The sequence below is a fragment of the Cyanistes caeruleus genome, chromosome 1, assembly GCF_971803275.1.
Source record: "Cyanistes caeruleus chromosome 1, bCyaCae1.hap1.1, whole genome shotgun sequence".
NCBI lineage: Eukaryota > Metazoa > Chordata > Aves > Passeriformes > Paridae > Cyanistes > Cyanistes caeruleus.
Genome location: NC_141701.1, coordinates 39541991 through 39556444, shown reverse-complemented (window position 1 = coordinate 39556444; position 14454 = coordinate 39541991). Strand labels below are relative to the sequence as shown.

At 34.2% G+C, this 14454-nt stretch overlaps 1 protein-coding gene across 1 annotated transcript in view; it reads left to right on the top strand.

Moving 5' to 3' along the window:
- The window catches only part of RP1 (RP1 axonemal microtubule associated), a 205012-nt gene that overhangs the window by 75134 nt on the left and 115424 nt on the right, over nucleotides 1-14454 (top strand). Inside the window, exons 17-22 of the mRNA XM_086888036.1 lie at nucleotides 1089-1266; nucleotides 2852-2983; nucleotides 7681-7883; nucleotides 11201-11290; nucleotides 13286-13418; nucleotides 13650-13801. Of these exons, the coding sequence (XP_086744162.1) occupies nucleotides 1089-1266; nucleotides 2852-2983; nucleotides 7681-7883; nucleotides 11201-11290; nucleotides 13286-13418; nucleotides 13650-13801 (888 nt within the window). The remainder of the gene's footprint in view (nucleotides 1-1088; nucleotides 1267-2851; nucleotides 2984-7680; nucleotides 7884-11200; nucleotides 11291-13285; nucleotides 13419-13649; nucleotides 13802-14454) is intronic.

Genomic DNA, 14454 nt, shown 5'->3' with positions numbered 1-14454 from the left:
TTGCATTTCCCTCTGCAGATAGTTTGAGTGAATTGTCAGTGATAGGAGAGAATCTTTTTTAATTTTCTTGGATAAAAATGACATAAAACTTTGCACAGATTTAATTTGTTTCAAATCTTTTCCTTCATTTGCCACAGAAACTATAGAAAAATAGAGCAAGAGAAGGTGTTGTGTTAGTTTGGTAATTGATTGAATCAGTGAAGATCTGATTATATTTTTAAACTATTGAGAATGTGGATGTAGTTAAAACTTATGTACTGCTAGATAGATGATGAAGATAAAACCCATTAAAGAATAATTAAGACATATACAACTGTATATTTTCCTGACTTTTAAAGTGTTTTTCTTGTCATCTTAGTTAATATTTCTCACATTTATGTGAGAAATATTCCTTCATAATTTTTATTTGGGAGTTGAAGACAACTGAATATGAAATAAAGCTGTATAAGTACTGAGATATGAGGTCCATAAGAGTTTTGTCATTGCTTCCAGTACACTTTCAAAGATTAAAATGCTTGATCCATATTTTGAATTTAGGCTTTGTGAGTATATTATTTTTCAGCAGTGTTCCACCAGTGGATCAGGAGGTCCAGATAAAAAGTGACATTGGGTAAAGGTTTTGAGATTGAACTTGAAAGTGCTATGAAACTGAGGAAAAAAGTGACATCTATTTAATACATGTTATATTATGTGGCATTAGCAAACCTGTGCTATGTATAAAATTTGTATAGAAATATCCTATGTGTTCTAAAATAGCTATTTTCACATTTCTTAATCCTCTGGAAACTGTTTAAGTGGGAAACTCCTTTGAATATATCCTAGTCTTTGCCTAAATCCTAACATAAATCAGAATGCTTTCACTTGGTCTTTCACTTCCCTGACTTATGTGATTAGTTTTGCTGGTTAAAGGATTAAAAAGGGATTAGGTACAGGTATGTCTCTATGTGTGTAGTAATGTAGCATGTTGTGAAGAATGTAAAGTTAATCTGAAGTATTACTGGAAAGTAGTAATAATTAAGACTTAAGAAACATCCTCTAGTTACATTAATTCAATTGTTGAATTCATGTTTCTGTTTTCAATTTCTTAGGGCACAGGTGATGAATACTGTCATTTTAAAATTGAGAATAATTTGGAAACTGGATCTGTGAGTCTGGAATCAGTGCGAAATAAAGGGATATATGTTGGTCTTCTGCCAGATGGCCAGACTAAACCAGTTGTTAACACTGGGGAGAGAAATATCTTCTTCTACCCACAGGTCATCAAATGTAAGTGATTTCTCAACAGCCTATGGATTTACATAGTAATTAATACTTTTAACTGACAAAATTCAAAGCAATAGTGTAAAAGATACATTGACACAGTTTCCCTTGTGTTTTAGTAGTTTTAAAACTGAAAATTTTATTGTAAACACACTTAATTTCTCCTACATATTCAGTTAACTTAATTCCTTTCTAATTGATAATAATAATGATAATAATAATGATAATGATATAGTAGTTGTCAATTGTTTTACTACTAAGCTTTTGAAAATGAGAATTGAAATAATGGACAATATAAAGATGGTATTGATGGCTTCCTGGGTGTATTCCCCATTCTGGCCACAGATTTTGGAAGCCTGTAAGATGTCTTGCTTCCAACTCTATCACACTTTTTCCCAATTTCATAGGAGAATTAGTAGACTTTCAAGAAGGCCTACTTGGCAGTGCTCAGTTTCTTTTTTAGTGATGTGAAATACATCGTCCTCCCCACCCAGTATATTCATTATGTCATTCCTCTGTCCCATAGTCAGATTTGAGAGCTATTGCAGCCAAAATGTTTCCTCAGTAGAGAGCTGACCTACTCAACAAGCCAGGACCCAGAAACAGGGTCTCAGCACACTCTGGATCACTGTCATTGGATAGTCTGCTTGTCTTTTCCCCATCAGGAGAAGAAAGTTTTTAATTTAGTGAAAAAGTGGCTACCAAAGCCAGCTGACTTAGATGATAGCTGCAGGAAACTACTCTACAGGAAATGTATTCTTATCTGGTGAACTTGACAACAGACATCAGGAAATGAAAAAAATCATGACAAGGCTAAATGAGCATCAGTTTGCAATTGAGAGGTTGGTCAGATTTTTTTCCAAGCAGAACAAACTTTCCAAAAAGAGTATCAAAACCTACAACCACTCTTACTAACTGTTACATGCGTATTGTGATCGAAAGTCACTGTAAGCGCATCCTTGCTGTTCCATCCCTGCTTGCTGCAGGGTGATAGGAATATTTTGATCACTGTGTCCTTGTAGAAATGAGGAAATTATTTTTATTACCTTTTGGAAGAGCAGTGTTTTCAGTAGAAATTCTCAACAAGACAGTGCTTATTCATTAAATAAAGCTAAATGTTACTGTGTCACAGGCTTCAACCCCTCTAAATCTGTGTTGCTCACTAAAAGGAACATAAAAAGGAGCTAATATTTTCTATGCAAGCAATAAATATTGCCTTTTTGACATTTTCATATTAAAAATATCAATTTATATTATTAAAATGGTCTCTAGCAGTTTTCATTTCAGCATTTCCACTGTTAAGAAAGGAAACATTTTAAGGGTGGAGAAGCTTATTTTGGGGAAAGTTACATTTTAACAAGTCATTTTATTCCTACATCAGTGTTAAATTTTTGCTTAGATTTTTAAAACATTGAACAGATTTTAATTGGTATGTCAGGGTTTTTTTTTTCCATTTTTTGTAGCATTTTGCTAACAATAAAGATTTTTATGTGTGTTGTGTGGAACAACTGTGAGATCTGTTGCTTGCTTCTGAGAAAGAAACACCAAATTTCTTCTAGCTTGACACAGATTTCACATTTCATTGTTTTAGTTGGCCGGGAAAAGCCTATGGGAACATCTGCAGCACTCAAACAAGAGAAGAAAGAGTTCAGAGAATCTCCATTCCAACCAGGAAAAGCCCAGGAGCCAGAACCTCAAAGGCCTTCAACTCCCCCACCCTCAAGTAAGTGAGAGTTTACAAACCAGCTGTGGTGTGTTGTTTTATGCTTGTCCTCTGTACGTGTTTGCAGAGATTCACCTCAGGAAGGACAGTGAATGGCTTTTTATTGAATTGATTTATTGATTTTTATTGGTCATTGAATTATGCACACAAATACAATACATAAAATACATTGTCAATCACTCTTTTTCTAAAAGCAGCATTGGAATGTGGTTTATTGATAAGGCAACAATCAGCATTTAAAAAAAAAATTAAGTAGTAACTTATTGATTGAATGTTTCTGTGGAAATTAAGAGGTTGATATGGTGCAGAACCCTATCTAAGGCTCACTGAAAGAATGGAGTATTTCTCATTTATGCTCTCACACTCATGTTTTCAGCTTTATGGTTTACTGGAAGAGATAGGAAGGTTTTGATGCACTGCATGCTACATCTATACCTGTGTTTTGGCAAGTAGGAGTAGATAATGTTCTGGTCATGCTTCTGGAGTCATGGTCTAGTAGGCTTTTTTCCTAGAAAAAAAATGTTTTATCTTTAGCTAAAGAAATTGCATAAATGGTCTAAACCAAGAATTTTTTGAATATTCAGATTCCTAGTAATCAAACTAAGATAACTAAACAAAACAGGGTCTGATATATCTCTTAAATAGTGGGGATGATCATGCTAGCTTCCTGAATCTCTTATTTTAATCTATCCAAAGACCCTGACAGTCTGAATCATGTCATATCACCATAAAAAGCAGGTGAGGTAAATGGAAACTACTGAGCTGCAAACAGCACATGGAGGCACATTTGCAGGGTGGAAAAATGTCTGATACTTTGCAAGGGCTTTAAAGACAAGATTATATTGCAACTTCCAGTACGAGAGACATGCTTACTCAATTACAGGTATTCTCAAAGGCATTTATGTAGCAAACAATTCAGGTGGGTTGCTGATTTGATTTCAAGCTTGATCCTCAGACTGTTTCAAAGCGTACATGAAAAGTTTGGCTGTGTGAACAAGACATCACATCTGGCACCCTTGTTCATAGGGTATAATGGGAAGTATCAGGCAGGATTTTAATTAAATTCAATTCAGCCAAAGTATTCTGGTTAAATTTCAAGCATAGGTGTGAATCACTATAAATACTTAATTCTTTTTTCCATTTTTAGCTCAAAACACCCGATTTCTGATCTATCAGACTTAACCTTGTATCATTGTGTCAGAAAGCCTTCCCAAAGTATGGTGGGATGTCAGCAGATATGCTGTGTCTGAAACCCATGGCAACAATGCACAAGCCATCAGCCCTGTTTTCAAAGAAGCTGGATGTTTTTAGGGTTGGATACAAAGGATCTTTTTATAGAAGCAATATCTGCCGTGAAATTGGTTACATAGAGTCTATAGCACTTTTTAAGTAGTTTTTCTGGCATTCATAAATATAGATTCTGCTTATGGAAAATGAATAGAAATATCAAAGCTACTCTGTCTTTCAAATAAAATGATCGTTTTTTAGTTAGATGCTTTTCATTCAACATATGACATGTACAGGTGAGCCTTAAGTTTTAAACTGATATTCACTAAATTGTCATTTTCTATTTTTCACTCCCAGTTAATATTTGGAAAAGGGTGATGCTTGTACTGAGTGTACAATCCAGCAGTAGGCTTTGCAGGCAGACTCAGAGCAGATAAGTCTTAGGCTGACCAGACCCTCACTTTTATGCCTGTGTCTAGTAGATGTGTTTTGGTTTTTCTTTCCACAAATAATAATTGATTAAGGATACATTAAACTGAAAACCATGCTACAGCATTTGGGACTTTTCCCATTGCAGTGCTCCTCAAGAAACTTCTTTCACTGTACAGAGATGATGTCAGGTCTCAGCTTCCACTTAAAAGCTCAGACATCATTAGTTTCCATGACACAAATGCAGCCTGTGACCTTGAGAACACCTCTGTGGTTTGGTATTAACTAAGTGTATCTCTGAGAAATGCTCTCTATATCCTCCACATTCTTTTCCTGTATGTCTGGTATTATTAATTGCTATTAATTTTTTAATGTATTTTACTTATAAGATACAAATAAAAATGTGATCTCATTTCCACCTCAGATAACACTGGAAATGATGACATACACAGGTGTAATAAAAATACATCAACTTTATTGCACAAACTTCTGCTCCAGAGATTAGTTTTCCTGATAGTTCATTTTAAAAGTGTCACTCAATCATATGGTCTTCTGAGACAAGATAATTTTCTTTTTCTATTGTATTTAGGATAAGTAAGTAAATTGAAAAAAAAGTTCTTTCTGTGAAATTGTGGGAAAGGTTCTGACTTCATCATTCTCATGCAGGCCTATTAGAATTAATTTTTGTCACAATAGATTTGCAGCATGGTATCATGAAGTGTGTAAAATCCCATGAGTAATGCAGGGCAACAATCAAATCCTCTTTTCAGACTGGAATATTTTTAGCCTGTAGCAAATCAATGCTACTTATTTCCATTTGTAACAAGAGCCAAGAATTTACGAGGCCCAAAGCATTCCAAGCCTGTGAATTGTTTGTGCATTATAATTGTTCCAAGAGGTGCAGTAACTGTTTTGGGTTGCAACTGCCCAAGTGTGGAGTTCTTGTCCTAAGCAAGTGCTTAGAAGCAGCATGGGATTCCTTATGTTTCTTGAGTATCTGCATTTTATGAACATTTTAATCACTTTGCTGTAAAAAAGTTGTGGTTTTAGATAGCTGGAAGGAACTCTAGCTATCTAGAGCTAGTTTTCAAAGTTACAGGTGAGAAGTTAGGTAACTACAGTTGCAGAAAATTGTATAGGCAAGTTCTCAAAAATATTTATCATACCAAAGCAATTACTTTGTTATAGTTCTTTCAGGCACTGAAAGACAAGTGTAATTAAATTATTAGGCAGGTAAACTCTAAATGTTTGCCTGTTGCTTTATTTTTGGGGTGTGGATTTTCTTTTTCCTTTCAGAATAACTTGCTCAGTCATGACAAGGAATACAATAAAACCAGCCATTATTATGACAATAATGCTAAATCACTATGACCATTCCAAAGTCTTACTATTACTGTTAGAGGCACTGCTGTAAAAGTCATGCTACTCCACTTCTGAATTTCTTAAAAATTGATTAACCAAATGTTATAATCTTTACCAGTGCTAAATTTTCTGTGATTCCAGAAGTCAGTTCTTATTTATTATAAAACTTTGTACTGGATCATAAGTCCTTTGCAATTCCTTGTGTTAATATTTCACATCAGTTAACAGATCAATGCTAGTGGATCAAAATTCACTTTTGGTGTTTTAGTTACCATGTTGATTTAAGTATAGGATAACCTGGTGGTCCAACCAGCTGTAAAATTCCTTTTGAGTACAACTTTTAAGAAAAAACTGCTGCTGGTGGTGATATCTTTTGTGTCACCTTTTTTTCTGTCTAGTTTTGGTTTGATTTTGTTTGGTTGGGTGTTTGGGTGTTTGGTTTTTATTTCCTTTGATGTAAGGGCATCCAGAGAAACCCAATACAGTATTTTAATCAAACAAATAAAAAAGGAAAGGACTCTAATACCACTATATAACTTTTGCAGCAGAAACATCCACAGTGATTCATTGGGAATTCCTCAACAAATTCATGTTGGTGGCATATTAAAAATTCTTCTTGTAGTCACATGGAAAGTTCTCATGTGAAAAATTTGGGTATCCCTGGATGACACTGTATATTGGCAATGTGTAGGTTCATCTTTTCAAACTTGGGACTTATAACTGCTTCTTGTGTAAGAACAGACTATAAATTTCTGGCAGCAACAATTCCCTCTTTTGGAGAGAGTTCTATGTTCAGTGGTCCCATTATTGAAAAGCAGTGTTCCAGACATCTGATGTTTGTAAATTTCACTTTGGTTAAATTAAACAAAATTTAATTCCTTTGCCCTAATAGAGTCTGTTTTTTTTGATATCTCCTGTGCAGAGGTGTCATTTGATGTCTCTGCATGTATGTATATTTCTCTTAAGGGTAGTTGGAAGATCACTAGGTGCTCTTCTAAAGTGAAGCTTGTGTTTTACAAAATTATATTTGCTCAGCCATTAGAGCTGTGAAATTTATTCACAAAGTGCAACTGTGTTGCTATTGTCTCATTCATACAGAGCATGCCTTGATCCAAATGATGGCACTGCATAAGTATGGTTGGGCAAGGCTATATTGAGGTGATTTTTTGTTTGTTTGTTTGTCTGTTTGTTTTTTGCAGTATTTAGTTGATATTTAAATTGAAGAATGTTAATTTCCTGATTTTTTTTTAATTTTAATTTGAAATGAAAATTGTCTGTATTCCCAGACGCGTGAGCCTGCTAACAATGTCCCAACACAAGGCATTAGAGGAGAAATTCTACTTGTTTCTAAATGTCACACTAAGGAACCAGAAATGTCAATTTAATGGTCAAAGCTCTGCACCATAACATCCTTAGTCTGCTCCAGAATACATACAAAGAATATGATGATAGCACGAGTGAGAGATAACTTGTTCTTTTCCAGCTGATTCTTGTAGCTCAACTAATCAGTACATTTTGGTCTAGACAAGAAACATAAATCAATCTTTTCAGACTATCTCACTTGCCATGAAAAAATACGACCTCCCTGCTGTTATGGCCTCTTTATGTGCTGAAGTTACAACAGCAGCTGGCAGTTTCATGTCAATTTTCATCTTCCACTAACGTTCTGTATTTCACAGAGGAAATGAGAAATCCCCAAGGTGGTGAGTGTCCCCTTCCTTCAGATGATGAATGGAAAGTGTCAATACTGACAGGAAATGCAGGAACTGAAGCAAGTGTTGCTCTTTGGATATATGGAGACAGAGGATTAACTGGACCAATAACTCTTGGCAAGGACAACAGGAAGCAGATGTTTTTTCCCAGGCAGGAAGATGAATTTCAGGTAGCTAATGAAGGCTAAGAACATTATTTTAGTAGGTATCTTTCCAAGGATTATCCTGTCATGTGAAAAGAAGAAATGGGTTTTTTCCTGTATTTACTGCATAAAATTAATCTGTATCTAATCTCCATGAATTCTGTGTTAAATCAGCTTGTTATTTATAGTAAGCAACAGAAGATATAATCTTTCTTTTAGACCTCCTCCCTCATATAGAAGATCAAATGGAACAACTGCAGAAGTAAATTGATTTCTTTAAGGCTATTGATTTGAGACTAGCGTTAAAAACTATTCATTCTGAAACAAACAATGTCTGATAAAAGACTTGCATATTATTTAGGGATCTTTAGCAATTAAATTTTCCAGCATACAGTTTTCAAAGCATACTATAAAATGTATGCTATGGAAGTTGTTCAATTAAAGAAGAAAACCCATTTTAGGGCTGCCGTATTATAAGTGACCAAAATTCCAGAAATGTTTACCTGTGGAATAACTAAAAGTCCAATGAAATCTATGTGCTACCATCTTGTGAAAACAGAAGGGTTTCTGCTTTTATTTAAGAATAACCCCACCTCTATTTTAATAGGGAAATTATGTCCAGGTAGGCTGAGAGGAAATTAGCAAAGGAGCTAAGATTTCTGTTTTTCTTAAATCTCTGTCTGAGATGCATCTAACACTGTTGTCTTCAGTAGCTAAAGCACAAGTTATATGTTTCATGATTTTTTTTCTGGACTCATAAACTCTTCTAATGCAATCTTAGCACAATCCAAGATTGCTACTGTCAATGATATTAATAATAATAATAATAATACTGTCTATGAATAGGGCATAGGCAGGGAGATAACCTACCATAATTTTCTAAACATATAGGCTATAGATTATGATCCACAGGGAATCCTGTTCTCCTAATTAGTAAATAATTTATAAGTGATGTTAGATAATGGCATGTTTGCAAAGTTAATCCATATGTTCAGAAGAGATGGACCAGTTTTTCTTCTCTACAATGGATGTGCCCCATTATGGCTGTGTGCTGCAGATATTGATCTTGTGAGAGAGCAGGATCTTTTTCTCAGCACCTGGGGCTACTACTAGGATTTTTTACATCACTTTGACACTATTGCTTTCAGGCATGAAAGAGCAAATGTCACTGAAGTGCTTTTGGCTCTTTAGTCTGCAGTGGATAAATCCACAAAGGAAAAGCCAATGAGTAAGAGCTCCTTCTCCTCCTTTTCACTTTAAACTTTATCCTGTACTTGTTTAACAGGATAGGTCTTGAAATGACAATAGGAATTTAAGACGTAAAAAAATGTTATACCTTCTTCTTACCATTTCTGTCTTTGAACATCTGTGTTTTCACTGATATATTCTAGAACAGAGGATACCAAATTTTATTTTTAAAGCAATCAGTTTAATCATAGCTCTGGACAGGAGTTTTAGGAAGAAAGTGGCTTCTGAAAGGCTGAAATAATCCAGAAATTGGGAATCAGTTTGAAGTTCTTTAAACTTTCATTTATCAGTAACATGTGCAACTATGAAAAATTTGAGTAGAACCAACTTAAGAATTGAAAACCGTTTCATATGATATCATATGACTCACCCAAGTGAGTTTTCATTGCCTGTTTAATCATTCTGGAGATGGTGCATGAGAAAAATCAAGACAACCAGAGCATTTCTTCTGGAAGACCTATGCGTGTTTTAGGTAGAAAACACCCTTGCATTCTGACTTTGTCTACTACATTTTGTTTTGTATTGATACATGAAATTATGTGCAACCTTTTTTCTTTGTTAACTAAATGTCTGAAGAGGGATTTATTGGAATAAACAGAATAGACACAGTAGCCCTGTATGTGCAGGGAACACCAGCTCTGTGAATGTGAAGACAATATTCCATATTACTTGAGAAGTAGGTTAGTTTGTGAAATGGGGGGAAAGACAACAGCGGTTTTGTTCTGCATTCAAACTGAATATATTCCCATACTTTACTGCTGCTTTACTACTTTAATCCCAAAGTCTCCAGGTTACCTCCAATAGAACTACTCTTAGAGGGGAATATTATGCAGCATAAGCAAGGATATGACTCAGCAGAGCAAAGCAAAGTTATTCTCTTAAGCCAATGGAAAAGAAAGAAACTAAATTGTCACATCAGTGTTGCAAGCCTGGTGCTCACATTTATTTGGTTAATGGAATTCAGGTTGATGTAACAACTATGCCAATATAAATAACATGTGTGAAAGCCACAGATTCTGTCTCAAACAACCATTCAATCTGTAATTCAGTGTTCAGGAAATCCAGAGTAAAAGTTTTTTCTTTAGCTAAAATGTGGCAATGCTGTGACTATAACTAAAAATTTTCTTGCAAAAAGATACAAAAGCTGATACAGGAAATGAGGTAATTCTGGCATCTAAAGTGAGAAGAGTGCTTTTGTTAATGAAGGTAAAGTATGAGTGGATAATATACTAGTAGGTGTTTCTACGAGAAAAATAATACAAAAAAAGTACAAAAATAATTTTTGTACAATTGAAATAGCTTTTTGGATGTAAATGGTGAAAAGGAATAGGCTGTTACCAACCTTTTATGAACACAGTTATTATTTGAGAAATAGCATAATAACACATTACTCTTCCTTTCCTAAAGGTACATTACATATGACCTAAAATTATTTTTGCTTGCTTTAAATAGTGGTTAAACTTAAGATGAACCCTAGATAAGTGAGGGTTCATTTAAAGTTTTGAAGATAGGTTGCATAGACTAGTTTTTATAAGTAAGAGCATACATAATGCTTGAAAGTGCAAATGTATGCGAATCATAGTCAGAAGGCAAAGATGGCATCAGTGACTTCTGAAGTTTTGCAGATGTTCTGTCAGCTTTTGGGAGCTATTCTTTAAAGTCTCCAAAATTTCATATCCTTCATGTTGATATAATAGGGTTTATGGTAATCTAACTGCAGAATTATGAAAGATTTGTGACTCGTAGTCAGAGGATGTAATTTTGTATTGCTCATTGCTCTTACGAACAACCCTCACCAACTTTTTTTACTCCTGGAACTTGGAAGAGTTCAAACACCTGCCAAATCTTCTCCTGGCAAGAAATGTGATTCCACTAGGCTGTAATCTGGTCAACCTGGGGATCATACAGTAATCTGCTTGACTAAAACAGAAGCAGTGCTCTCTCTGAATTCTGTAACTTCAAATCTACAATCAAATATCATGTTTTGTTCCTGAGCACTCAGATACTACAATGGCTCAGATAAATTTAGAATCTATTGAAAAGATAATGATGTAATTTTATGTAGTAATATATTGTACTGTTCTGACTTTATTCAGGTTAAAATGAACAACATTGGGAATATCTACAAGATAAGAATTGAACTTGATGGATTACCAAATGACCAACCTGAGTGGAACTTAGGAAGGGTGAGACTTTTATGGTGATTTTGTTCCCATTTTATTAATTTTTACATGAACTAAAGGCCCATCTTTTCATAAAGACATAGGTTTATGAATCAGTAAATGCTGGTTTGGATAAATTCTTACTGATTTGTATTCTAGGATTGCTTTAAAGATGACAAAAACACTGATATAATTCATCTCCTAAGGGATGAAAATATGCAGGATTATTTTGCAATTATTCCTAATTCCTTCAGACAGCAATTTTATTGTAATGATGTGTTTGACCAAGTTTTGGTTTCTGAAAATTTGCCATACTCTTTGGTATTTCTGTACTCTTCAGTGTGTGTTAGGGAGGTTCCAGCTTTAAATTCCAGCTCTGAAAATTTGAAAATGATGGAGCAGCAATCATTCCATGACAACAACTTGCAAGGAATGAAAAAAATTTTCTGAAAGGTAAACTAAGTAAGTTATAATAGGCCCCACCAGTCCTCATAATTATGAATATTTTCAGTGAAAAGAAAGCTGCCTTTTTTTTTTTTATTACTTGGTGAATTAATTCTTCTTTTTTGTTTTGTTTTATTTCTGTTTTTCCTTTTGATATTTAGGGATTTTCACCATACTAAATTTGTTCTAAATGCTTGCTAACACTGACACTCATGTAAAATTTATTTCAGAACTGGAATAAGAATTCTTTGTCTGTTTCTTATACTGAATTTGTAAAGGAGACAAGTTTATTCTTTTTCATTTGAGTAATCTTAAAAAGCTTGATTTAGACAATCAGAAGTAGGCAATAATATTAGATTTTACTTTAATCCAAAGGTCTTAACTGAGACTGTAGTAAAACTGAATGTGAGTATAAATATTTTAGTTGCTCAAATGATTGCAGGAATCTCACTTTCCAGCCTGATGGTTAGAATATTTCTTTAACATTTTGTTCCAAATTTCATAGGGTAAGCCAGGAATTTCAAAAACTTCATTTCACATCAAGAAATGAATCATATTGAAAGCTGTGTTTTTCTGAAAAAGTAGTTAATACATGCAACTATTATGAATCAGCAGGGGGGGCTCTGCCAATAAATATTAGAGATTAGGAATCAGTGCTGCCTAAGTATTTCATGTTAGAATAAATACATGTTTTGGTGTTGCAAGCAGTGTTCACTTTACTTTAAATAATATTTTATTGGAAAAGTCAGATAAAGACATCTATTGCCCTGATCCCCTAAGTGTTAGAATTTGGATGTGAGTAATTGTTGTTATAATTTCATTTGCAAGGCTTATGCATATTATATACACATTCAAAACCACAACTGCAGGAAGATAATTTATGATTTCCTTTCTTTAGTCAAAACCTCTGGAAAAACCCTGTAGTAAGTATTGTAATTCAAGACCTACAAAAACTGCTTTCATGAAAGAGAATAAAGAGTGCTGTAATTATAGTAAACAAGGCAGCTATCTTACTGTACAGCAGAAAATAACTCTAGAAATTGGAATTCTAACCACCTTAAGAATATATGGGTGGTGCTGGTACACAGGTTGTTTTTTGTTTTGCTGTAGAAGAGCCTAAGATAATATAAATTGATTTAAGATTCCATTGTATCCTCTAATTGTCGAATTTCAGAAGGATGTAGAAGATGAGTTTCATCCTGTTTTCATTCTAAAATAAAAAATTTGTGCCCATCTTTCTACATCTTACAAAAGCTTGGTGTCATTTAACAGCATCTACCAGAAGGTTTTCAGTCTCCAGTCCTCCAGGCAGTGTTACATAGAGATGTTTTACTCACTGAAACCAGACTTGGTGACATTTCAAATGGCAAACCCACAAATTTCAACTACAGATTTGTTTGTTGCACAGTAGTGGCCAAAATAAAAATATTTTTACGCTGCAATTTTGTATGTCATATTTACTGATTGTGTTACTGTTTTCTGAGACAGAAAAAAAAAATAAAAAAAATGATATGTTTTGCTGTTGAGAAGCAAAGCACTGGAACTGAGTCACAGTTGAAATTGCTTCTCCTTCAGGTGATATTGCAACATCTAAAGAGCAAGAAAACAGTGAATTTTCCAGCAAACACATGGTTATCAAAGAATCGTGATGATAGAGAATTTCTGTGTGAACTTCCAGTAGTGGAAGCTGGAAAACCTATCTATCCAAGTATGTGTGTACAGTTATTTATATATTGGTTACCTGGTTTTCAGTATTAATGCCAACCAAATTGTGGTCCTAGCAATCTTAAAAGCAAATAGTTTGACTGATTTCTGGAGAGTATCTTCCAGAAAATTAATTGCATATCAGACTTACTGTCATCATTAAGCTGTAATAGTGAGTAAAATTAATTGTGATTACACATAACTTGCATTTTTTTCTTTTGGTTATTTTTGGAAGTTGTTTTATACCATGTTTATGTCCACACTGGTGACTTGGAGCAAGCTGGTACAGATTCTGCAGTTTATTTGTGTATCTATGGAAAAAGAGGGGATTCTGGTCTAAGACTTCTGCAGAAAACTGGTGTACCAGTGACATTTCAGAGAGGAATGGTAAGTCTGAAAAGCAATTTGTTTAGCCTTATGAATATAGCTAAATAACTGTATACGGTTTATACTGGTTCCTAATAATAACAATAATAAAGCAAACCACATAAGTTTATCCAAATAACTTTTAAGAGCTAAGGAAAATATACTTCTACTTGACCCAGGGATTAATAGGATGAGTGAAAACATAGGCAGGAAAAGGGAAATTATTTGAGGGCCTACCCTCAGATGGTGAGAAAAGCTGCCTATGAATTTAAAATATTTCCTTTTAAAGTATGATGAGTTACAGCTGTCTCCAAATGAGTATACAGAAATTGTTCCATGATTTCAGATCTTAGTAGGTCTGTTTGTTTTGTATTTCTTTTAATGTATAATAGTAAAGTATTGTGATTAATTACAGGAGAGACTTAAAGTACTGAGACTTTTTCTCTCAGTTTATTACCTTCAAGCTCTTCCAAAAGTAAAATATACATCATCCTGATTTTCAGCAATATGGTTGAATTTCAGGAACTACTGAATTTAATGTAAACTCTGCCACTAGTCTTCTTGTGACCTTCTTTTGAGCCTGTTTCTTTCTTTGTGATCTATTGAGGATTAACACTTGTATGTGTAACCAGTGGTATCAAGCTGCTAGTAGAACACTTAATTGCAAAATGAAA